This window comes from Terrapene carolina, unplaced genomic scaffold (assembly GCF_002925995.2).
Source record: "Terrapene carolina triunguis isolate 2854851 unplaced genomic scaffold, T_m_triunguis-2.0 Scaffold113, whole genome shotgun sequence".
Lineage (NCBI taxonomy): Eukaryota > Metazoa > Chordata > Testudines > Emydidae > Terrapene > Terrapene triunguis.
In genome coordinates, this window is record NW_020664464.1 from 9,190,291 (window position 1) to 9,215,839 (window position 25,549).

A 25,549-nucleotide genomic window follows, 5' to 3' on the forward strand; every position below is an offset into this window, starting at 1 on the left:
GAAACTGGGGCTTGCGGAGTCATCACCTGCCCACCGCTCAGGGAGGAAGTAATCTGTGCGGGGTCTGTATCTGTCCGTGTCACAGCATACATTTCCCAAGATGTTGACATAACTACACTGCTCAGCACACTGGGTTGGGGGGAGAAGAGCTGGACTCAAGGCTCTATGCCATCTCACTCACATCTATAGGGGTGACCCATAGCAGCTCTGTGGAACTTGCTACCTCCATACACACCCATGCTCAGGGAGCAGCAGTGTGGTGCACTGGCACAAGAGATTAACGGGACTGTTTGTATGCCCCCTCTACTACCTTGCACTGGTGTCCAGGACAGCATTGTAAATGACTAGGTAGAGGAGTGGGTATGTCAGGGTCTGTTAGAAGAATCACAGTGATCTGAATTTGAATTTGTCTTACCTGCTAGAGCCTAAGTTGAAGGGTTTTTTTAATTCTACTTTTGCATAAATAAGTCTAAGATACTTACAAGTCTGAGGGTTGGCATCATCATTCAGTATGAATGGATGTCCTTTTTAAAACCAAAGCATGTGTGTTCGGTTTCTGTAAGTTTTAAGTAAATTTTTGAAGAAGGAATGCTTTGCTAATATGCTGGAATATTTAGAGTAAGCATAGAATTAAGGTGAATATCTTTCCTGGGAACAATGGCCAAGTAGTTTCAAAGAAAGAAACACACATTGGATATTCATTAGCATCCAAGTTGCTGCTTGACATAGCTGTCTCTCTGATGTTTATTTTAAATACATATATGGTATATTATGCTGTTCTAATTTGAAAAATGCTTGCAGTGTTGGTGAAAAAATGTGTAAGTGCTGTAAACTATACTACTGTCGATACATGGATGAAAATCTCTTGATACGAGTGGGAGGTGTAAGGCTAACGTAGACTTTTATAAGCACAACACATGCAGATTTTAAATAATAAAGCTATATGCTTTGTGCATTGTATTGAACAAATAATAGTGATTTGTAGTGTGGTTTGAAATGGAGTATGTCAGAAATTGCTAGTACTAGTATAGAATGCTTCTGCCTGTCTGTTCATAATCCCTCTAAATAACAGAAAATGAAAGAGATTCGAGAAGAATGTTAAACAATAAACTTCCTCATTAGAAACATTCATATTCTTCTGAAACGTAAACTTCAAGTGTTGATGCTATCATTCCATTCTATAACTTTCTATTATAACATAACGTGTAAATGCTTATTTTGAAATGAATAAGTAGTATTTATAATACAAAGAATATATAATCTGCTTGAAGATTTTACAGATAACATTACCTCCTATTCACCTTCCACCTCAGTCATCTGATGATGACTTAGTTTTTCTTGCATTTTTAAAATTGCTTTTCAGATGAATAAACTGCATATTAACCAGTATGTAAATATATTTGGTTTGGTTTCGTTTGTTAAAACGTTATTTGAAACCTTTCACTGGTTAGGGTTCCTTAATGGTTCAAACCAGTATACCAAACACAGAAAGCTCAAGGACTATATTTAATGCCATATTTGGCTTTGATGATTTGAAATTACATTCATAGTGGGAGTTATTTCCTGCTTCTCCTTCTCCACATATTTACATAACTCCCATCAACTCTAATGAGTTAATAAAGTTAATGAGAGTTCACAAGCACATTCATGGCTGATCCTGCAGTATTTTAGGCAGGTAAAACTCATATTGAAGTTAATAGCAGTTTCACTTGCATAGGATCTAGAGAACCTGACAGGAGAATAAATCCCATAGGGCTATCTGATCTACATATGCAGCTCCTACTAACATGGGTAATTATGTGAGAAGATCAAGAGCAGTATGTGGCTCATACAAGTAAATTAAGAGTTTGAACACTCCTCCCTTTTTATCTGGAGAAGGGGCTGGGTCATTCTTGTTAGTTGGGGGAAAAAGTTAATAGCAAATCCAGCATGTTTCCTGTAATTTCAGTGGTGTATCACATGATTATTAATTACTATTAATTAATACACTGCCAGAAGTGTACATGGTGCTTTGTAGACAAATTTAAATGACAGATCTCTCCTCAAAGGAGATTACAGTTTAAATTAGCTTTAAAAACAACAAGGGAAAGTAAACAAAGGGTTGGGTGGAGAAGATATCAATCTCTCTCTCTGCCTAGGCTTTTATATCATGCTCATCACCATGGTGATAACTGAACACCTCTGGGAACAAGGATCACAACAGTGAAAGATTTATGCCTGTGAGTTTACTTAACTGGGTCTGCTGTCTTAAGGCCGTATTCTGCTTTTGGATGCGTGTGCACAAATCCAATTGGAAGCAAGTTGTAAGAAGTTTATATTCAAGTTTTCAAAGACAATATTTAGCACTTATTCTGCATGTGAGGCAGAGAAGGGCTTATCTTAATGTGTATATTTTGTATGAGTAATACCCGGGCATGAAAAATTTACTAGACGCTTACTATTTAGAGGAAGAAAAGGTGGAGGTGTATGTGTTGCGGGGAGAAAGAAGACCACACTGAAATGATCTGCACTAATCTGTCCTGTCCGTGCTCCAGAACCTCCTGGCTGCTGTGAGGGGAGGGAAAAGAGGTCTCTCCTAATCTACCTTTGCCCCAGCTTTAATTTTTTGGGTTTACATATCATGTAACTAACGCAAGTGCCTACCTCTGCTGTTGCACATAGCTTTCCCAAGAAGTACCAGCATGAAATAGGCATGATTCTCAACAGCTTCTCTGCTGCCAACAGAATTCTGAATAGCATTGAGAAAATCAGTTCTCAGGGGTGAAACACACGTTGCAGCGCTCTGCTTTGTGAGAATGACATTGTTGGTCAGCATGTTTTCACTTTCTGTACGCATGTACTGGGAGTACCCCCAGGCCTTTCATACCCTCTGAAACCAAGGGCCAAACATATTGCACCAAGGAAGTTCCAAGAATCCCCAGAGTTAGCAGAACTAGCCTCTGCAAGCTGAGGAGGGGTGGGGCAGTCTCCTCACCCTTTTTGGAACTGTTCCACGAAGCTTGATAGTATGGCAGCTGCACACTTTGGGAGCTCCAGAAGTTCTTGTGCCTATATGATGTTTCTTATGGGACAGTGCACCCCTCACCAAAGCTGGGCTGTGGCTATGTGCTTTAGAGTTTAGCCTTTAAGTTAAGCCTTAATGACAAAAGGACAGAGCTGGACTTGTGAAAATTACCTGATATTAGTTTGAAGAGAACTGGAAATTATTCTTGTCTTCATAGCTCCAGAATAAAAATAATAAAAACAATTTTTCTTCTTTCTTTTTAGAATTAAAGGTGAGGGAAAGGAAAAAGTGATTCTCTCCCCCCTCCCCCCTTTAGTCTAGTAATGGATCGTGCATTTTTCCTTAACAGTCAGGTCAGTGTCCTAATTTAGGCATTCTTGTAGCTGTCACTTTGTGCACCTTAATTGTGTCACAGATTCAGTAAGATGTGTATTAGTTTTATTTCACTGGATTTAGTAGCTACACTAGAAAGCTAAGCAAAGTTTATTATCTGCTCAAACATAGCCAGATTAAGTGCTGCTGTAAGAGGATTACTCTGCTTCAGAAAGCATTCACAAACTAACTCTATTCAGAGATATTTTTTGAAGAAAGTGAGAAAAATCAGCTGACATGCTTTGATATGCAGGAGTTCATGTGTATGTATGTAATAGAGAGAGAGTGTGCAGTAAGATTTGACTCATAAGTATGTGTAATGAATAAGGTTTTTGTAAATCAGATCTTAAAAAGAAAAGTATACAGTGACTTAACTGACCATTCTTTTTTGTTTCTTATGAATACATTTGTTGGTTCACATGAATATTTCAAAATCATTCTGCCTTATATTCTGGAAACAGTTCACAGAAAACTGACTTTGAGGTTTCAAGTCACTTGTTTCATTATAATTTTTTGCATTCTAAGCTGTATTCATAGACTCCTATGAGCTATTTTTTTTGGAAGGAATCTTTGCATATTTGCCAGAGTGTTTTTTTTTTTTTTTTTTTTAAGATGAGTCATTCTCATGGAAAGTGATATTTTGTTATCTTTCATAATTTATTGATAGTCTTCTTAGATATATGTTTATAAATTATTAAACAATACAGCGTAGCTAAACAAAATCTTCTGGCGAGTAGTGAAATGATATGTTTTCTAATCCAACACAGAAAATTGAATTTGAAGACATGGATTGCAATAAAGTACATATTTTAAATAAGGGTATTTGGGAATTCACTTTAAAGGGATCCTATCAGTGATAGTGTGGGACCTGTGCCTTGGCTTACACACCTCCCCCTCCCCTTGCCTGGCAGCTGCGTGGTGTACACACCCTTCCCAGGCTTTTTGATAACATCTGCTTCAGTGTTGGGAACATTAAAGTCCCAGAGGTAACAGTTAAGATCTGTTTCCTATCCAAACAGTTACATACTTCTCTGTCTTAAGTTTAGAACTTCATTTTGTAGGTGCTCTAGCCTACTTTTTCAATAGAAGTACAAAAACAAAGATGTAGTTTTGGCATGGGACTGGAGGGTTCTGTTCCTGACTGTTCTACAGGCTTCTATTTGACCTTGGACAAGTCACCTGATCTTTCTGTGTTCTAGGCCTTGTCTATACTTAAAATTTAGGTTGACGTAGGTATGGTGCTCAGGAGTATGAGAAATCCACACCCCAGAGCACCATAGCTATGCTGATTGAACCCCAGGAGTGACGCAGCTAGGTCGTTGGAAGAATAGTACTGTCATTTGGGGAGGTGCTGTTCCTACAGCATTGGAAAAACCCCTTCCATTGCTGTAGGTTGTGACTACACTACAGGTTATGTCAGCATAGCTATGGTGCCATCGCTATGCCTCTATAGTCCCTGCAGTGTACACATGGTCTTGGTTTCCTATTTGTATTATTGGGATAATAATACTTCCTGAACAAATCTGGTTCTTGTGAGGATTCATTTATTAATGCTAATAAAGCACTTTGATAAACTCGGATGGAAGACACTACAGAAGTGCAAAATATTTATAATATATAAATATATCTGTGGCATACACTCTAGCTTGAGCACCATTATCAGGCCACTCATACAGATATACACTGGTAGAACACTCAGTCCTGTCTCCAGGCAGATCTCAATCATCTAATTCCTTAGTTCTTATATTCAAATTTATATGGACAAGATGAAAATGGTGGGGCTCTGGCTATCCTGACCATAGCACAAAATAATACCATGAATCTCTTCATGTGTACATACTTTGTAAATATGACCTTTCATAATACTGTTTGAGAAGTGGAAGAAACTTATTGCATCAAACAGTATGACTCATTGTGCCAAAGGTATTCTTGACATCCAGTTGCACCTTCTACATCTTATGATAATCTTCCTTCTGCTGAGCCCCCTGAATGATCGGATAAATTATTACAATGCACTTTGAACATCCTAGCTCTCTAGAAACCCAATCCCTGTGTGTGTGTGTGTGTGTGTGTGACAGAGAGAGAGAGAGTGTTTATATTCTGCCACTGGGAAGAAAAAAAAAAGAAAGGATATGTTTGCCTTTTCTCTCTAGCTAGATTTTGACAAGCTGAGAGGCTCTAAAAGAGCTTAAGGATATCCTTAAAAACAACCTTATAATTGCAATCAAGTATTTTTCATTTCATTTTATCACACTTCTCCATTGTTTCCACAGCTCTTTCCTCGTACAAGTTAATCTCTCTTTTTTGTACTTTCTGGGGTTTCCACACTTCTCTGTGCATTAATTAGGCAACTATCCACAACAGTGTTTTTCTGAATGTTTATTGGATGCCTACTCTACAATCTATAGTAATTTTGCAGGTAGAAAATTTTGTGTAGTTCTTTCAAGCTGTATTCAGTCGATGGGGGATACTGGAAGCCACTCAGTCACTTTCTCATCCTCCCCTTCCAGAATACAGTATTTCTTCTCATGACTGGCTCCACACCAAACCAAGCTGCTGCAGTTTCTTGATTCATAATCAGCTTCTGTGAATGGTGACCGACCATTTAATTAGAGTAATACCGTAATATATTCCTAGAGTGGTCTTTTCTCATTGAGAATCCCTTTTTCATCATTTTCCACTTATCTATTTTAGACCATTATAAAGCCTCACCCAACAAAATCATGACATTTTTGTTGGAAAAAAGGATAAAATTTAAGAAACATACAGAGTGTGGAGTATAGTTTAACCTATTAACAAAGATATTTTTGATATTAGTTCAGAAAATTATTTTGTTCTCTGAGAAATGGACAACATTCAATATGATTTTACTTTGAAAATGGTTTTCTTGTTATTTCAGTTAGAAACAAGTTTAAATCAGAGCACACAAGAGCTTATGCCACCTTTTCATTCAGTTACTGTATACTGCCCCATGAGCAACAATGTTTAGGCACAGCAATGGGGAAGCTATTGGACAAGTAAACCTTCTCTTACTAGCGAGGCTCCCTAATCTCAAGTCTTTTTCAAGTAATAAAGCCAAGTTTTCATTAGCTAAAACACAGGGGGGTACGGGTGGGGTTTGAGAGCTGTTTGCCGGGGGAGAAAGGAAGAAGGGGGCGCTGATCGTACGGACATTTTTAACTGCACTATCTACTACCTGTTAAAACTGAATAATGTGTCTAGTTTTCCCCTCTAGGTTTCATATCAGTACAAAGATAGTACCACTTTGTTATTCCAGTTTTGTATTTCCACCAGTGTAAGACAGGAGTAATGCAGCAAACTGGGCTTGATATTTGTGTAGGCTATTATTGCCACACAAAAATTTTGTGCTCTCAGTAGGAGTTGTCAGAGGAAAGTGCACATCTGTGGACCTGTTTTCCTGACCAGAGCCCTCAGTTTTGTACAGAAACAGGATGAATAGGGAAAGGCCAGTGTCCTGCCCTTCTGCAATTGTTCGCTGGTAGTGAGGGGTATACCTACTTGGACCCGTATCCTGCACAGACTTAAGCACATGATTAACTTTACTTACTGTGAGTACAGTTCTGTTGAAGTTACTGGGTTTACTTACAGTGTGTAGAGCTACACATGTGCATAAATGTTTGCAGAATCAGGGCCTTGATCTAATGACTATTCACCATTCACTGCAAAATCTTCAAATCCCTGTCAAGGTATTTTTGAGCATTCAGTTTGATGGTGTGCATGTCAGCATGTGTTCCACTTACTCTTTAAGCGGCCAGATTCTGCCAATCTTATTCAAGTTGAATAGTACCTTGTTCCACAGATAGTCCTACTGAAGTCAATGCAACCACTCATTGTGAGTAAACTCTCGCTCTAAATGACATCATAATTTTCAAATTAGGTTTTCCCACCATGATAATATTTTCAAATTGGGCTCTGAGAGTGAAGGGGAGCTGAGCTGAAAAGCACTGCATGCACACCTCTTTATCTCTTTCTTTTCACCCTTTCAGATATCTGTAAATACATTAAGCATTCTGTTGATTACCTGAAACACTGCTTATCCAATTTTAGTGATTTGTCTCGCAAACATTCACTACTGGGGTTAGCGCTTACTCCTGCAAGTAGTCACATTCATAGAATCATAGATTAGGATTGGGAGAGACCGCAGGAGGTCATCTAGTCCAACCCCCCACTCAAAGCAGGACCAACACCAACTAAATCATCCCAGCCAGGGCTTTGTCAAGCCGGGCCTTAAAAACCTCTAAGGATGGAGATTCCACCACCTCCCTGGGTAACCCATTCCAGTGCTTCACCACCCTCCTAATGAAATAGTGTTTCCTAATATCCAGCCTAGACCTCCCCCACTGCAACTTGAGACCATTGCTCCTTGTTCTGTCATCTGCCACCACTGAGAACAGCTGAGCTCCATCCTCTTTGGAACCCCCCCTTCAGGTTGTTGAAGGCTGCTATCAAATCCCCCCTCACTCTTCTCTTCTTCAGCCTCTCCATGTAAATTGTGTGCCTCAGCACCCTGATCATTTTCGTTGTCCTCTGCTGGACTCTCTCCAATTTGTCCATATCTTTTCTGTAGAGGGGGCCCCAAAACTGGACGCAGTACTCCAGATGTGGCTTCACCAGTGCCGAAATAGAGGGGAATAATCACTTCCCTCTATCTGCTGGCAATGCTCCAACTAATGCAACCCAATATGCCGTTAGCCTTCTTGGCAACAAGGGCACACTGCTGACTCATATCCCGCTTCTCATCCGCTGTAATCCCCAGGTCCTTTTCTGCAGAGCTGCTGCTTAGCCAGTCGGTCCCCAGCCTGTAGCGGTGCATGGGATTCTTCTGTCCTAAGTGCAGGACTCTGCACTTGTCCTTGTTGAACCTCATCAGATTTCTTTTGGCCCAATCCTCCAATTTGTCTAGGTCACTCTGGACCTTATCCCTACCCTCCAGCATTTATCCCTTATCCCTTTCCCCCCAGCTTAGTGTCATCTGTGAACTTGGTAAGGGTGCAATCCATCCCATCATCCAGATCATTAATAAAGATGTTGAACAAAACCGGCCCCAGGACCAACCCCTGGGGCACTTGGTTTGATACCGGCTGCCAACTGGACATTGAGCTGTTGATCACTACTCATTGAGCCTAACAATCTAGCCAGCTTTCTATCCACCCTATAGTCCTTTCATCCAATCCATACTTTAACTTGCTGGCAAGAATACTGTGGGAGACCGTATCAAAAGCTTTGCTAAAGTCAAGATATATCATGTCCACTGCTTTCCCTATATCCACAGAGCCAGTTATCTCCTCATAGAAGGCAATCAGGTTGGTCAGGCATGACTTGTCCTTGGTGAATCCATGTTGACTGGTCTGTAGTCATTCACCTAAGTACTGCTCCCAGAAGTGAGTGTTTTGTAGGAGTGGGGCCTGAGTCAGCATCTCCCATAATATTCAGATGATCAGTGTTGTACTCTACATTTTTTCATTCACTTTAATTAGAATTTGCACAATGCACAGCATGCACCCTAAATTCCTAATCACACCACAGAGGACTTTCTCTTAAAACAGTAAATGTACAGTTCAATAGATGTAGTAGAAAATGAACAATATTTACCACTCATTTAAAGCTTTATTTTTGTTCATATATATTTAAAAATGCCTATTACAACATTTCTGGGTGCAGCTTTTTTGTTTTAAAACATGAAAACAGGATAAGAATCCAAAATAGAAAAGCTTTTTCAACTGAACCAGCTTCAGTACAAATCATCCAGTAGAACACCACCATATCTCAATCAGCAACCTTCGGCCCTTCCCCTCAGTAAGGGCCTGATGCAAAGATCGTTGAAGTTCATGGAAAGACTTCTCTTTATTTCACTAAAATTTTGGATCAGGCCCTAAAAGACCAGGAAAATGGAAGAGCCTTGTAGAGTCATATAAGAGCCTTGTAGAGCTCTATAAGAGTCTTCTGCAGACTAAATAAGCCCAGTTCCCTCAGCCTCTCCTCGTAAGTCATGTGCCCCAGCCCCCTGATCATTTTTGTTGCCCTCCGCTGGACTCTCTCCAATTTGTCCACATCCTTTCTGTAGTAGGGGCCCCAAAACTGGACACAATACTCCAGATGTGGCCTCACCAGTGCCGAATAGAGGGGAATAATCACTTCCCTTGATCTGCTGGCAGAGCTCCTACTAATGCAGCCCAATATGCTGTTAGTCTTCTTGGTGACAAGGGCACACTGCTGACTCATATCCAGCTTCTCATCCACTGTAATCCTCAGGTCCTTTTTTGCAGAACTGATCATGGGACTCTCTGAGCTCCACTAGGCTTCTTGATCTGGGCTGCTCCTCCATTGGGCTTGAATGTGCCCAAAGGCTTGGCTCCTTGGGAGGATGCAAAAGGGTGGGGACAAGTCACAAACGCATGAGAAGGGAATGTCTCTCACCATAAATTGTGGGTATCTGTGATTCTTCCTCCTTTTTTACATGAGGGATTAAATAGTTAACAATGTGATGTTTAAATTATTGTCATTGGACATATGAACTAACGCCTCACCTGAGATGAATGGGACAGTCCACACCTCTTAGAGCTATTGTTCCAGGCTCTCTTCAGACTTATCTCTGCATTGGTGAACACCTGGGTCATATTTTGAGAGACAATACTCTGTTTTAAAATGAAAGCTGAGTTTCTGGAGAAGATAGCAGAAGCTTCAGAGAGGTGCAGGTCAGTGTATGGTCATGTACCGACTGAGTCCTGCATGTGAACAGAGTTTAGGCCCTTGGGGGCTTACAGAGAGCTTGATCCAGTTAAATTAATGCTGCAGGGGGATGGCCAGTGTGGAATCTGCTCTAGGGCAGCTTTGCTCTGCCACACTCCTGCTCTCCTCCCTTGACACAACCCTGCCTCCCATTATGTCTGGCCTCAAGTATTCGTGGCAGCAGAGTCAGTGCAGGAGATACCACCAATGTTGCTCTCACCAACTTTCCTTCTACACAGGGGAATTCTCCAGTTGCTCTAAATTAATTTGGCTAAGTTGAGAATCCAGCCCTATACTAATATTAATTTTTACTATTATTTATTACATTGATAAGTATGAATTCAGGCTTCTAAGACTACCTTAAATTTCTTAACTTTGCTCTTTAGTGAATAAGGAGATACTATGGGAAGGCACAATGGGTATGAGTTTTGGTCAGTGTACCAGTCTTCCCATAATGCTAAGTATCTATGTTAAAAGGCCAAGGATAAGAAGTCTAGGTTTCATAATGGTATAATAAGAGTAAATTTAAACCCCTTACCCTACCTGGAATTAATGCTATAATTGTTTATGTAACTTGGTTTAGCTAAGCCTGGTGATTCACTGTTTCCAATTTTTCTTGTTTTGTTACAATAACTGTTCACTTGTTTTGTTACCAATGATTTTAGTTTTTGGGGAAATATCCAAACAAACTCTACAAGGCTAAACGTTTGTATCAGCTTTATTTTATTCAGTTTTCCTTTCTCATGAACAAGGATCTTTTATAGAAGAATCTGACTTCACATTGAAAAAATGCCATACTAGAAGCTTTCTCTTTCTGAGCGCATCTTCTCATCAACAATGTAAGACACCACGTTTCTTTTTCCTTGATCATAGCAGTCCAGGAGAAATCATTAATCGCAATAGTTTATAAATCCCTGTGCACTGTGCTAAAAAAGGGCCCTTTTTGTTTCATAATAATCTTCATGGAATCACATAGTTGAATCATGTATATGTGTGTCCCGTGTTAACAGATTTAGTGATTTCTGCTCTTTTCTTGGAACTCCATAATATTCCCATCAGAGTCCTGTGGATTTCCATTTTTACCCCTTTACGTGCACACTCCGACACTTCTCAGTCTGTATTGCAGTCATCATCCTTTCAGCCATGAAAGATTTGACAGACTCTATTCTCTTCAGAGCTCATTAAAGCTGCTCCTTGATTGGCCAGAAGACAGCTCTGTGGCACAAGGTGGGGCATTTCTTCTTGAGGGCACTCTCTGCTGATTTGGGAAATGAGAGAGGAGGATTGGAAGCAGCCCAGATGTTCCTCATGAGCAGGGAGTACTACCAGCAAGGCCAGTTTTGTGCATCTGTGGTAAATTCATATAGTGTCTGATCCTACTTCCTTTGAATCCCACTTTACAGATGGGGCATTGAGGCACAAAGGGATTAAATTCATTGCCCAAGGACACACAGGAAGTCTGTGGCAGAGCTGAGAACAGAGTCCCAGTCTAGTGCCTTAGACACAAAACCATCCTTCTTTGAAAACTACTTTGAGATTGGTGGATGTGCAATATAATGATCATGACTAGATATGAGAGGAAACCCCAGCACATCATCACCCAATTAAAGACCCCTCTGGGGAATGGTGCACAAATAGATCCACAAAGTTGGACAAGGTATAAACTCCTTAAGCCTTAGACCCGTCTGTTTACTTACATATTTGAATACCTATATAATGTAATTTCCATAACCTCATTTTGAAATTGCATATCACCTGAAATACTGTCCTGTTTAATCTAATGAAAATTGCGTGGTCAACAAACTGAACATAATCTGTTTCCAGCTGTATAGTTTTCATTGCTATCCAAACTCTCAACAAAGAAAAATGAGAGCTAAAAGCTTCGCCAATCAAAACCAAGCAAAATAATAATATTGCAAATGTATGTATTCTTCTGCCTGTATTTATGCTTAGGTTACTGTATAGTCAATCTGAAGGAAGGCAATTTCTCTTTTAGGATAGCTCCACCTTTACCAGATATGTCAATTGCTTTGTTCTTTTTAAAAGATTTAGTTAGGCTTGATCCAAGTGTTTTCTCAATGCATTTGCTTCTAGCAGAATTGTTGAATAAGAACTAATAACTGCTAATGAACATGCAATATAGATTAAATGAAAAGGTGTTTGCCTTGCAGCATTGGCCTTAGGCAGACATTTGTACTGCACCACCATGTATTTTGTATGTGTTACACATTTTGCAGAAAAGCTGTTAGAAATCTTGTATTGTTTTTAAAAATGACTTTGGTATGGTATTTATGTCTCCCCACCTATAAAGCCAAGTGTCTTAGTCACCATGAATCCACTGTACAGGCCTCAGAGAGAGAGAGAAAAATATATAATTAGAACCCCTTAACAATTACCTAAGAGAGTTTTTCAATATGTCATAATTCTGTGATTTTTCAGGTCTAATATTTCGTAACCTCCCATCCAAGTGATGTGTTTCCCCTTTGGAAAGTATTTCCAAAAGTATTAAAAGGTTGACTTGTTTGTTTCACTCTTAACCTTGATTTTTGTATTGAGATTTTTTTCGTTACTGTAGAAATATGTGTTTGCTGAGGGGTCAAAAATGAGGTTTGCATGCATCACTACCTTTTTGACGTTGTGGATGGAGGGAAACTTTTGCATTAGTAATTTGTTTTTTCAATGCAGAACATTTGAGACCCGTAGTACTGTGTACCTTTTCTTTTAAAAAAAAGTCAATTCTTTTAACTGCTGTTGAAAAATGTACCTGAAAAAGAAAATATTCAGAAACAATCATTTTTATCTCAAGTTTCCATGGGGCCCGATTAAGGAAGGGGAAGGGATGGGACAGACATCATGTACAGTTTTTCTTGCCCTATTTAATTTTTTAGACAAAGAACATGTATATTAAGCTATAAAGCTTATTTTCTTTAAGGTAACAGAGTAACCAGTATAGAAGGACCACACACACACATATACATATATATGTATATAGTTTTGTGTGTGTTTAGTTCATTACAAAAAATAGTTATGCCAAAAGTCCCTCTGCAAAGCTCAAGCTCTGATTATATTATTTTGGGATGGACACTGATTTCCAGTCTCCTGTATTTGATTCCCAAGTCACTGGCAATATAGGTAAGCATTACAGCATGTGTGTGTTATCCATGGACTCACTCTTCTTCCTGGTGGTAGGAGAGGCTTTTTTCTTTTTTGTGTGTGTCTAAATCCCTTTCTAGGAGTTAGAGTTACATACAGCACAGTAAACAGTTCTGATAGAAAGTAAAATATTTGTTTTGAGATTTCTAAGGCATACTTTTAGTTCATTCAGTTTGGTCTTAGGTTTGAGCTTGTGCATTAAACCTTCCTTAGTGTAGTTTAATATTTTCATTGTAGCTTCTACATAAGGTGGCTGCTCATAGTAGTTAATAGTGCAGAGTGCTCATGACTGTCTAGTTTTAATACTGCAAAAGTATTTCATGTTATGCTAGTCCAAGAGAAAAGGGGTACGAAAAATAGAACATTTGCTCCATACTGATCAAGACAATATGTCTTTTGTCTGGAAGTCTGTGGTAGAATTACATCTGCTAATGGTTTTTATTAACTGACTCTTTTTTCCTCTAAATTTTAAGTGATGACCTTTCATTTCTTGGGGATGAAATTGCTGCAGAGGCAGCACATTCAGCCCTTTAGGAGTTATCCTGAAATCCTCCAAAGAAAATCTCATCTTTTGTCTGGAAGGTTGGATGGTTAGTTGGTAGCCATGACAAAGGGCATGAAGAGGGACTTCGGGGATGAGAACCATTCAAGGGAAAATTAATTGTGTCATTTCATAAAGATATTTGTGTAAAATCAGGACAACATTAGTTACATAAAACTGCCAAACACAAAGAGGTATTTCCTCATTTTTCTACCTGAGGAAATGATCATATGTACCAAATGCCTTAATAAGAAAGGCTTGTGTCTTTGCAAACTAGATGATTATTTGTCTTTTATAAAGCTCCACTAGTGTGCTTGGTGCTGTACAGACAGAAGACAATGGTGGACTCAATTCTCTTTTCATGTGAACTGATTTTATACTGGCCTAATTTCTTCAATAGAATTATACCTGATTTACACAGATATGAGAAAAGAATTGGAGCCAGGGTCCCAGCTCCAAGAGCTTACAATCAAGATCTGTCAAGGGTGTATTTCACCTTCTATTATTGTTGGTTTGTATTTATAAAGCATCCTCAGTGTATATGGTTGTGAGAACAGTCAGGTTCTAGGACCCTGCATAAAGATGCCGATCTATTTCTGCTGATGCACCTGAACCAGGTAGTTCCTGTAATCTCCAATCCAGCAATAAAAGAAAGGTGTGAGCCTTCCACTGCTTCAAAATAAAGTGAGGGCAGGTACAGAAAGAAACCTCAGGAACAGGCAAATGCAGGAGAGGTTTCTTATGTTGCTTATGGTTAATAATGAAGGCCAATACCAGGAATGGGGTGATTTTGTACCCCATCCACCACATGTGCTGTTGAAGGCCTTCCACCTACCCCCAATGGCACTTTACTAGGGTTGCCAACCCTTCAGGATTGACCTGGAATCTCCAGGAATTTAAGATTAATCTGTAATTAAAGATTTTGTCATGTGAGGAAACCTCCAGGAATACATCCAACCAAAATTGGCAACCCTACACTTTACATATGTGTAAAGTAAATTCAGTCACTGCTCCAAAATGTGTAGTCAAGCTCTTATAACCAAACTCTTTTCCATATAAAAGAGATCTAGACATATTTTACGTGGAAATATCTACCTGAATTCTTGAACCCTGTTTGTGGTCAATGTTACCCTGAATGCACAAGGAATTTTTAAGCATGTAATTCCCCCATACATAAACAGGAGATAAGAGCCATCTGTGTCCTTAAAAGATTCCACCAGTGAGTAGTTTCGCTGTATTCCATTCAATGCTGCAGAGAAAACCTGGTGGAAGTCTCTCATTACATTTTTTTCCCCCACGTCTACATAAAAATGTAAATAAAAAAATGGCTTTAAATAATTTTTGAACAGCTGCTTTTGTTGCTGGGTTAAATAATTTGTAGCAATTATGTTTAAAGACTTTGTTCCCACTTCAAAAGAATGCACAATAATATACAGGAACAGAAAAAAGAACACGCTAGCACATCTGCCACTTTGAGAGTCATTGGAGCTCTGATCCTTCAAACATTTACACGTGTTTAAGTTTAAACACAGTACATTAGTAGTCTCATTGGTTTCGTGAGTAATAGTTAATTGAAGTAGCAGTTAAAAAACAAATGTGTCAATTTAAATAAAACTCCCAAAATTCATGTTGACTGTATAACCTCAACTCTCACTGTTCTCTTCTTTTTGGAGGGAAGTGGAAGGAGGGGGCAACAGATGGAAGAAATCCCAGAAAATCAGCTGCCATTTTTCTCTTTTTTTCTAGTACCTAATCTTGCCATCACTTGAAAATTTTTTTTATATAAAACTACTAATAAAAGTTGTACAGTTGAAGACAAAAACTTCAAAAATAAGAGTGCAGTTTAAGCTCCTATAATTGTTAAGGCCAATCTTGGTTTCAAATTTTACCCCAAAATCCAGTAAGCTGTGCGTGCTATACCATGTAGGCTGATCTGAATTTGAGTTCTCATTTTCTTGGTCCAGCAGGAGCTTGGGTGCTGTGTGAGGTAGCCTCCTAGCATTGAAGGGTAATGGGGATCAAGGATGTGTTTACACTCCTAAAAGTATTTAAATTATATCTATCATATTCTGTATGAATAAAATATGAATAAAATATGCCCTATCAGTGGGACTCATTTTGTTTAATGCCTACTCTGGAATCAGTAGACTATGGTAAGCCTTCTAGTAAAAGTTCAAAAATTGCATCCGTATGTTTATATGGATAGACATTTGTGTAATGGAAAACTGCAGTGTATGTGTGTGTTTGTGCACATACACTTCATTTCAATAATCCACTTCATAAACCTCATGGTCTTTCCCCCTCCTCTCCTTGCTATCTCTTTGTGAGCAGTTTGTCAATGTGCACTGTCATCTCCAGATTTAACTCTTGTTAAACACATTTTAAAAGCAAATATTCTAAAGCTGCTTTCAAATGTATATTGGGTAAAAAAGATTTTTTTTATTGAACCATCCCATCAGATTGAAATGGACAGTGTTGTACGGTCAAAACAAATCCCATGGGATCTGAGGCTCTGATGTATGAAAAGATTAGGGTTCAAGAGAATCTGGCTTTCCATCTTTGAATGTCATGAGAGAGGGCTGAGAGGGTTCTCTGAAGCTCATTGCCCCTCACTGGTCCAACATACCAAGAGTTTGCCGACCTCTCTAATACTCTGCAAGGCCTGTCTATTCCCACAGAGGTTGTTCTGAAGGGATTTATGGTCCTTTTATGTGGGGGAAAGTTAGGCATTGTGCCACTTAGTAAAACTTTTTTGTTTTCAAAATATTGTGCTTGAGTAAGAATGTTTTGATTTAATGTATTATTACAAATTGAAATAGATAAAAGTAAATATAGAAAAGAGGAGAATGAGTGAGGACACCAGTAATGAAGATAAGGGGGGACAGACTGCAGAATAGATGAGAGTACCAATGTGGAAGAGGAGGAGCCTGGTGGCATGATACCCACAACTCCACGTGCCTCTCTGAAAGGAGGGGGAGAGAGTATTCCATTAAGTCAAATTTGCTGTTCTTAGTGGGGTAGAATTTTATGGGGAATTCATTTTATTGTTCTCAGTGTAAGGAACTGTGGCCTTGTGAGCAATACTAATGAGGTTCTATTCTCTGTTCTGCAAGAGGTTTCCCGTATGACCTTGGGGAAGTCATTTAATTTCTCCTGGGCTCTGTTTCCCCAACTGTAAAATAGGGATAATTATACTTCCCTTCCCCAGAGAAGTGTTGTGAGAGTAATTTAATTAATGATTGTGAAGTGCTTGGATACCACAGTAATGAGCACCATGGAAAAGTCAGTGCATTTTTAAAAAAAGCACTTGTATAGAAAGCTTTATGGATTCACCTATGCATTAATAAGTGTAAATAATAAAACAATTTGTGTCTTTTAATTGTTGGAATAATAAGAATATTAACATGCTTGCCTGGGCCACATCTGCCAGAGATAAAGGTGAGGATAAAATGTTTTTATTTTCTGTCTGTTCTAAAACACGGCCCAAAGAAGTAAAATAGCTTCTGTTGACCCTCCTGGTGTGCTCAGCCAATCACAGACAAAGAAAAATGCCAGGTGACCTTTCCCAGCAAATACAGCTCAAACTTGAAATGTACCAGTACTTAAAATGTATTTGGACATCCAGCTAAAACAATTTTTGGTTCTCACTAGCTCTGGCTAACGTTTATGGAATAAATTCAAAACAAATTCAAGTGAATGAATGAATGCTTGTTAACAAATTAGGATCAAACTTAAAGTTTTGCAGAGCCCTAATTGTTAATGTGTCTTCAAATTTATTTTTGTTCTTTACGGAGAAGGTATCCATCTATCCCCATCACCGTAATATCTTGAGTCTTTTCCATTTGAAATCACCCTGTCCTTGCTGTACAGTTTACATATGCTAAACATTTTGTACTAATTTAAATAACTATAAATACATGCTCAAAAGGTCATTGGTAGATTTGTCATGGATCCACAGGATTGATGCTACACCCCCAGCTTTGGAACAGTATCTTGGAGAAACCCCTTTGATGTGCCAGACCCTAAGGGGACTCTCTCTTCCTTCAGTGTAGGCCATGTGACCTCACTACCTCCGTGAGACTGAATCTCTGGGCTTCAGCATTCCTGCTTCACTCTGAGAGTGCTGTTCAGCAAGGCCAACTGAGATACTCTCCTGGTTAGAGACTTGTACACTTTTGGAGGTAAATGCACCTCACCAAGCATTTACAGTGACACTTAACCAGCGTTTTCCAAATGGTAGGGTTTATTAGCCAACTGGGACACAGCACTGAAGGCCTTAGGTTTTCATAGAGTAAAGAAGGTTAAAGAACAGTCCATTCTGGTTAGCCCAGAGCAATCCACCAAGCCAAGCTGTAGTGAACTCCGTTTCCAGGCTCTCTGCTTCTCTCTTTCTCTCTGACTTCTTCCTTCCTTAGTCGGGTTCCCAGGTGAGAGAGCTCTCAAGCTTCTTCCAGAGCCAATGTATCCCTCATCTCATACTTTCCAGTCCTTTGTTCTCAAGTTGGGGGTCTGCTCAGCTTCACTACTGAGAGTGTCAGTCTGAGTCATTGGAGCGTCTCTCTGGACGCCTGGTTGATCTGGGTTGGTTTTAGCCTATTCATTCCACCTTGACAGAGAGGGCCAGCAGTTGATGTTCTAGAGGTTTTGGTGTATACATGTTTTAGTTGGTAACATTTGGAATCCTTCTCATATTATACTCTTACTTATTTTGGTCCCAAAAAGGCAACTTTTTATTAATTAAGCATTACTTTAGTTGTGACTGGATTCCTTCTCTGTTTGGATATAGGATTGGCCTTTGTTAGTGTTGTCTGTAATTAAGAGTGATTGTTATTTATTAGTGGTTGAGTGCTGACAGGTTGCTCAGCTCTGTACAGAATAAGTTGCTTAATTCGTGCAACAATATCATGTTTGTGTTCTGTGAATATTTTGGTTTGACGATGTGTCCTTATTGGATGTCTTGCAGGTACGGGAGAAAGTGGCAAAAGCACATTCATCAAACAGATGAGAATCATCCATGGATCAGGATACTCTGACGAAGACAAAAGGGGTTTCACAAAACTCGTGTATCAGAATATATTTACAGCAATGCAAGCTATGATCAGAGCTATGGATACACTCAAAATCCCATACAAGTATGAACACAATAAGGTGAGATTTCTGTTTAAATACGCAGTTGAATGCTTTCCACTTTTATATACTAGGGAATGTATGGAAAGGCTTTTAAACTCATACAGTTGCTTCCTGGTATTTAAGTTATGCTGTACTTAACGTTTAGATGAAAACATCTTGCAGACCGCAGATTGTGTGGAAGGTTGATGTGTAGGACCACATCCTGACTCCTGGCTCTCTTCCTTTTGCACTGCTCTGGCTGCACAAACGGGCCAGAGAGCATCCACCTGATATAGGGAGCGTATTTGGGCTGGCTGGGGGCATTGTCAGGAGCAGGGTGGAGTTTGATTGTCATGCTCTGAGATTCTTGGAACCATCTTCCCTCCTATTTTCCCATCCTTGGTTCCATGCAGAGCATGGCTCAGCCAGACCTGGAGATCTGCCCCATAATATTTAAAATACTGATAAAATAGGGCTTTATCTATAAGTAGGGCTAAATTGTTATACAAGCTAAACTTGTTTGCATTTAAGAACGAGGAGTACTTGTGGCGCCTTAGAGACTAACAAATTTATTTGAGCATAAGCTTTCGTGGGCTAAAGCCCACTTCATCAGATGCCTGCAGTGGAAAATACAGTAGGAAAATATATATACAGAGAACATGAAAAAATGGGGGTTGCCATACCAACTCTTAACGAGACCAATCGATTAAGGTGGGCTATTAGCAGCGGGGGGGGGGGGGGGACTTTTGTAGTGATAATCAGGATGGACCACTTGAAACTTGTTTGCATATGTTACTTGAAAATGTTGTTTCAATGCTATATATTTTGGAAACTCAAACTAATATCAAAATGGGTGTGAGTGCATGTATATGTGATTGCTATTAAGTCATGCTTATTGACACAAACTGACAAGCAAACAAATAAAATTGAGGCTGATGACATCACTGAAACGCACAACATTTGTGCTTTATATGAAAAGGGAAAATCTATGTAAGCATTTGTCAGGTTTTATATAGCTAAATCTGAGTTCTTTCTGACCCTTTTTGTATTTACTTTTTAAAAGAAAAAGATATTAAAAAAATTTTAAACACTTCAATGAAAGGTAGTAAAACTCCCAGTATTCATCAGAACATAGGGGAGGTTTCATGCCTAGTGGTTAGAGAACAGGACTGGAACATAGAAGCTAGGGGTCAAATACATACATGTAGCTCCTGCTGACTCCCCTGGAAGTTGCATAACCTGTATTTGAGAATTTGCCTCCTGGATTCTAATCCTGGTTTTGCTACTGGCTCACTATTTAACATTGAGCAAGTCACTTAAGTAGAGAAGAGGTTTGTTTTCCAATAAGGAGAATAACATTGGGATAATATTTGCTTACTTGTGCATAGATTTTTAAAGTATTTGAATGAAAAAGTATTATTTTAAGGCATAAAATTGCTTAAACCTGTATTTTTCTTTTTAAAAAAACTCCTGAATTTTATCTAATAGGATCTCTTTGTAGCTGCTGGGAATGTTGAAAAACCTTAGTGTTTTGCTGCTACAGCAAAGAATCAAAAGAGATTATTTGTAATATCCATAATCTCCCAGGGGTTTTGTTATCAAACTCTCTCACCTTTCAGTGAGAGTTTCTTTCTTGCAATGCTGGCTAGATATGGTCCTAATGATTCAATTATTTTTTCTCTGAAGTGTATGCTCTCCTCACTCTGACTCTTGTGAAGTCAGTTACTCTGTTTATTTAATCGTGCTGTACAAAAGTGAGATTAACTCTTACCAGTCATTCAAATATTCTTTTTCTGTAGTATTTGTTGTTTAAGTACCCAAAACGTCAAAGAGCAAGGAAATCCACAGACCTAAACCTCTCTTAACCAGAAACAACAGGATTTAATAAACTGGTGTTAAGGTGGACACCCACTGTGTTGAAGTATATGAGGTTTAATTATTAAAGGTGAACTGCAGATACAGCATCCAAAATATCATCGACTTCAGCAATAGGAGGTATCGAGCCTGTTGTGGCTTGCTAGTGTAGACAAGACCAAACTGTTTTTAATCAGAATTTGGAAACTCTGTTATAGTAAATCATAATCTCTACCTAAAGTAGTTGTTGTTTTTCTTGTATGAGTTCTAGTTGGCTGAATATGTTCTGTCAGGTGAGTTTAATGAAAGGCACATCAGAGCCTGTGTGTTGAATGATTATTGTACTTATGTAAAATCTAGGTACTTTTAAGAGCTAGATTCTAATCCCCTTACTCTCCTGGAATAGCCACAAGTGGTTCCATTGACTTTGATGGGGCTACGTGTGAAGTAAGGCACTACCCAGAGTGAATAAGAATATATGGATCTCATCCTAAATTTATAGGGACAATGCACAATTTCCTTAAGGACTCTTTGCACATAAAAATATAAGTGACACTACAGTTGTTTCAAAATCATGCCTAACTATTGAGGGACACGATCTACCAAATTTACATTTTGCAGAAAAGGTCACTTTAAAACAATGAACTCAGATCAGACTCCACTTTAAGTCTGCTGAAAACAAACTCGTTACCCTTGCATCCTAAAAAACACAGGAAGGGCACTTCCTATTAACTTGAATCTCATATCAGGAAATCCTATCTCTAGAGAATTTCTTGAAGTTTGAGTAACAGCCTATTTTTAGCTCACCACTTGTTTTGCCCCCTCTGTTTTGAAAACTGCACAGCTTCCAATTCACAGTAACACTGATTGTGCTTAAAGATATGAGAATAGAATGGACCTTGTTCATTAAATGCTACAGACTGTGGGTTTGATCTAGAGGGCATAGCAGGGGTATTTTCAGTCTCAAGGGTTTCTCTATCCTTTGTTCAGGAGGCTAAAAATCTAGGGATGTTTTGGACTTCTGACTGCTCCTGCAATATCAGGTGATGCCAGTGGGGGGAAAAAGCTGGCTTTCCCTTCCCACCCCTGCAGTGTCCACCTAAATAGGCAATTGGGACTTTGTTATGATAGTCTAGGCCCCTGTGACTTCTAGACTGGATAACTGTAAAATGTTCTATGTCGGCCACTTGGAAGAGGCAGCTAATGTAGAACATGACTGGCTACCTATTAAGCAGTGCTAGCCACAGAATACATATTAGGTCATTTTCTTCAGGAACTGCATAGACTTTCTGATAGACTGTATAGACTTAACTGGTTCAATTAAAGAAGGTGATTCTGATCTTGGCTGTTTGTAAGACTCGTTGCCATGGTGGGGGAAGTCAGCTGAGAGCCTCAAGCTAGGTATCTAGAATGAAATGTCTTAGAGCTTGTGGTAGGAGATTCTGTCATGCCAGGCCTTGACCCCAGAATTCTTTCTCCCTGCTAGTGTGACAGAATTTGACTTCTTTTGAGGTATAGGGTATTGGGTGCGGCTTGTTTCTTCACTCAGGATATTGCGTGACATGGGGAGTGGTGATTTATGGGTTGGCATTTAGTTAGTTTTTGTAGAAGGCTTATTGTTTTTCCTTTATATCTTGAAACTAAAAGTTGAAGTAATTGTGGAGGTTTTTAAAGTTTATAACAAGTCAAGATGCATGTACAATCAAGCTCATTTTATAAATTAAAAATAAGCCTGAGTTTCACATGCAAAAATACATAGGCAATTACCAGGATTACATACAGAAATAAGGTTTTGCATCCATACATGGCTCATCAGGAATCTAAATGGCAACATGTGCCTGAAAATCCACAGTGTGAGCTACAACAGTAATCACTGCATATGCAGCTAGAAATATTCAAGTTCACTCACATTTTTTACATTCAGAATGTAGGCCTGTCTTTCAGAAATTTGGCCGTGTGTGTCTAGTCTCCTGTCAATAGTGCTGTCAGCTACAAAGTTCAGCATAGCATTATTAGCCATTATTCTCACCTCTAACTTCTTCTCAGAACCTGTGTTCTTAATAGTGGATTGGAAGCCATTGCTTCAGAGACACTAGTCCTGAGCCTTCCTTCCTGTTGTGTATTTCCTACATGTAACCAGTGGTAGAGGGACAGGGGTGGGAGTGAGCATATCAATATGGATTTTTTATTTTTCTCTCCCACCATTATGGAAGCACTTGCTTGGGGAACTACTAAACAAAAGGCTCAAGTCACTACACTGGAGGTATACAGTTCCCAAAAGACAATTTTCAATTTCTATTTCTCCCTAACAGACAGGCACAAGAGAGGCAATAGACTAGTTCTGGATTGGTGGCTGGTGTGCACAGAATCTCATTCACAGTTAACAAGTCCATGTGAACCTAACTTGCCAAATTGCTATAATGAAGTGTCCGGAAAGAAACTGTGGATTCAAAGAGGCTGAAAAGACAAAAGTGAGAGCAGGCCTTGCCAGCAGAGCAAGGAGTTTGTACTTGTTCCTAACTTCTGCTGTAGGTTTCAAATATCTCTGTATTCATTTAGCCAAGGTCATGACCTGAGACTCTATTACAAAAGGCAATCTGTATATTTACTACCCTGTTATAAAAGGAATGTTTCAAAATCCAAAATCAAATGGATGAGGCAGATTTTTTTAAAGTCAAAATTCTATGTGCACAATCTGACTCTGCAGCATTCACCCCAAGCTATTGTGCATCCAGCTGTCTCATTGCTGCTTCAGATCCAGACAACTCTAGCCACAATATTTTGGAACAAATTAATAAAAATTGTAGAAGATCTGTAGTAGGTATGGATGCCAAATTAGATAAACTCACCTCTCAAGTAAATGATTTGGAGATCCAGGTGAACACTGTTGAATCCCAACCACCTCAAACAAAAAACACTGCTGATGACAAGGAGGGCCTAGCTCAGTCAGCTCACCTGACATGCAAGAAGAATAAAGTTTCAGTATGTTCAATAAAATTGCTCATCGACTTCCAGACAGGGAAGATTCTGGGGGACTACTGTCCTTTTAGAAAAATGAGATTCCTGTGATATTTAAATGAAGTATTCAAGAACAGCCTATTGACCTGGAACGAGCTTGTGAAGTTGCTCTCAAAGCAGATGTGCCATCTGCATGATTTTCTTCAAAGTCTCAAACCTGAGGGACTGAGACAGGGTCTTAAAAGTAGGTTATAGAAAAGAAGGCTTTATACTGTCAGCATTCGTGAATATTCAGCTTGAGTAGTCTCAGAAATCCATCTCAAGGCACACAAGAATGAAGAAATTCGTCCAATAAAGAGAAGCTTTACAAACAAAGATAATGAAGCACCATAGTTCTACACTCTGGTTACCTGCAATTTCTTGGTAAGGAATAGATTTTCTGGGAGCCAGCCACTATGAAAACCTGTGTAACAAGATTTAAATTAGCATCACACCTAACAGCATGGGTGCAGACAAGGAACCATGGACTGTACCCATGATAGATTCTCAGGAATCATACTGTGCTGTAAGATGAATGCTGAGGGCTCCGAGTAACCACTTCACCCTTCTTTCCACTTGGGAGCCAGCAGTGAGAGGAACATCAGGGTGTCTTTATTTAAAAAAAAAATCCCCCCCAAAAAACCCAACAACTCCTCTGGAACACTTGCTTCTCCAGCAGCAGCACAGGGAGCAGTGCTAAGGGCTGACACACTCCACAGAAGCATCCTGATGTTATTAGAAATCTCATCCTCACAATGTGAACACTTGGCTTTACACTGGCTTGTTGACTGATTGATTAGTTCTAACCACACCTGAGTCCTCCTTCATTTCCGTGCTCCATTTGCTGCCATACTTCATTGTCCCCACACTGCACTTCTACTCCCCTCTTTTAACACTGCTTCCCCTCTGCCTCATTCGTCTCAATGAGAGCTTCCCTCTTTCTTCCATTCTTCTTTCTCCCACTGTGTCCTCATCACTCCTTACCATTTCCCTCTCTCTCACTTCTACCTAAACCACGCTTAAAAAGATAATTTTATTTCTTTACAATGAATCCAGGGCCTTATTTTTAAAATCAAGCATGTGCTTAAGTGCTTTGCTTAAGTGGGGCCTTAGTTTCACTGTCTCACATCTCCATTTGTAAAATCTCAATAATGCTTCCTTTCCCCTACTCTTTGTCTTATTTGTGCCATGTCTAACACAGTGGAGTCCCTATCTGAGTTGTAGGTTCTGTCATAATACTAATAATGATGATAAAGGCACCTAAATAAACATGGACAGATTTTCGGAGATATGGAGCACCCTCAGATCCCATTGAACTTAGTGGTACTCACTAAATTTTGGCCTTTCTTTTTTACTCCTTTTGGGGGACAAACTTACTCTAGTCTCAAAACTCTGGCCAGCTTTTGCATAATATATACAATCATCTAAGCACATTGTGTATTTTTAATGTCATACACAAACAAGGGGGTTTGCCTATATGCTCTATGAATGTCAATACAATTTTGCTGCAAGACTTCTGATTGAGTACTGCACTGTGTTTTTCTTTCTGTCAATTTAAAAATTAATAAAAATTAAAAAAATTTATTAATAAAATTAATTAATAATAAATTAATAAATTTAAAGAAAACCTTCCAGAAGATGAATACATGAATGTATGTGTTTTAACAGTACCTTGGCTTACACACCACTAATTTGCACATTGTAATCAGCCACCAGGTCGAGCATCAGGAGAATATTTTGTTTTTATTATAAACGAACTTACAAACAAA

General features: G+C 39.1%; 1 protein-coding gene across 1 annotated transcript in view; it reads left to right on the top strand.

The window, feature by feature from the left end:
* Positions 1–25,549, top strand: part of LOC115271144 (guanine nucleotide-binding protein G(q) subunit alpha-like) — a 206,150-nt gene that overhangs the window by 39,303 nt on the left and 141,298 nt on the right. Inside the window, exon 2 of the mRNA XM_029911691.1 lies at positions 18,784–18,968. Coding sequence (XP_029767551.1) covers positions 18,784–18,968 — 185 coding nt within the window. The remainder of the gene's footprint in view (positions 1–18,783; positions 18,969–25,549) is intronic.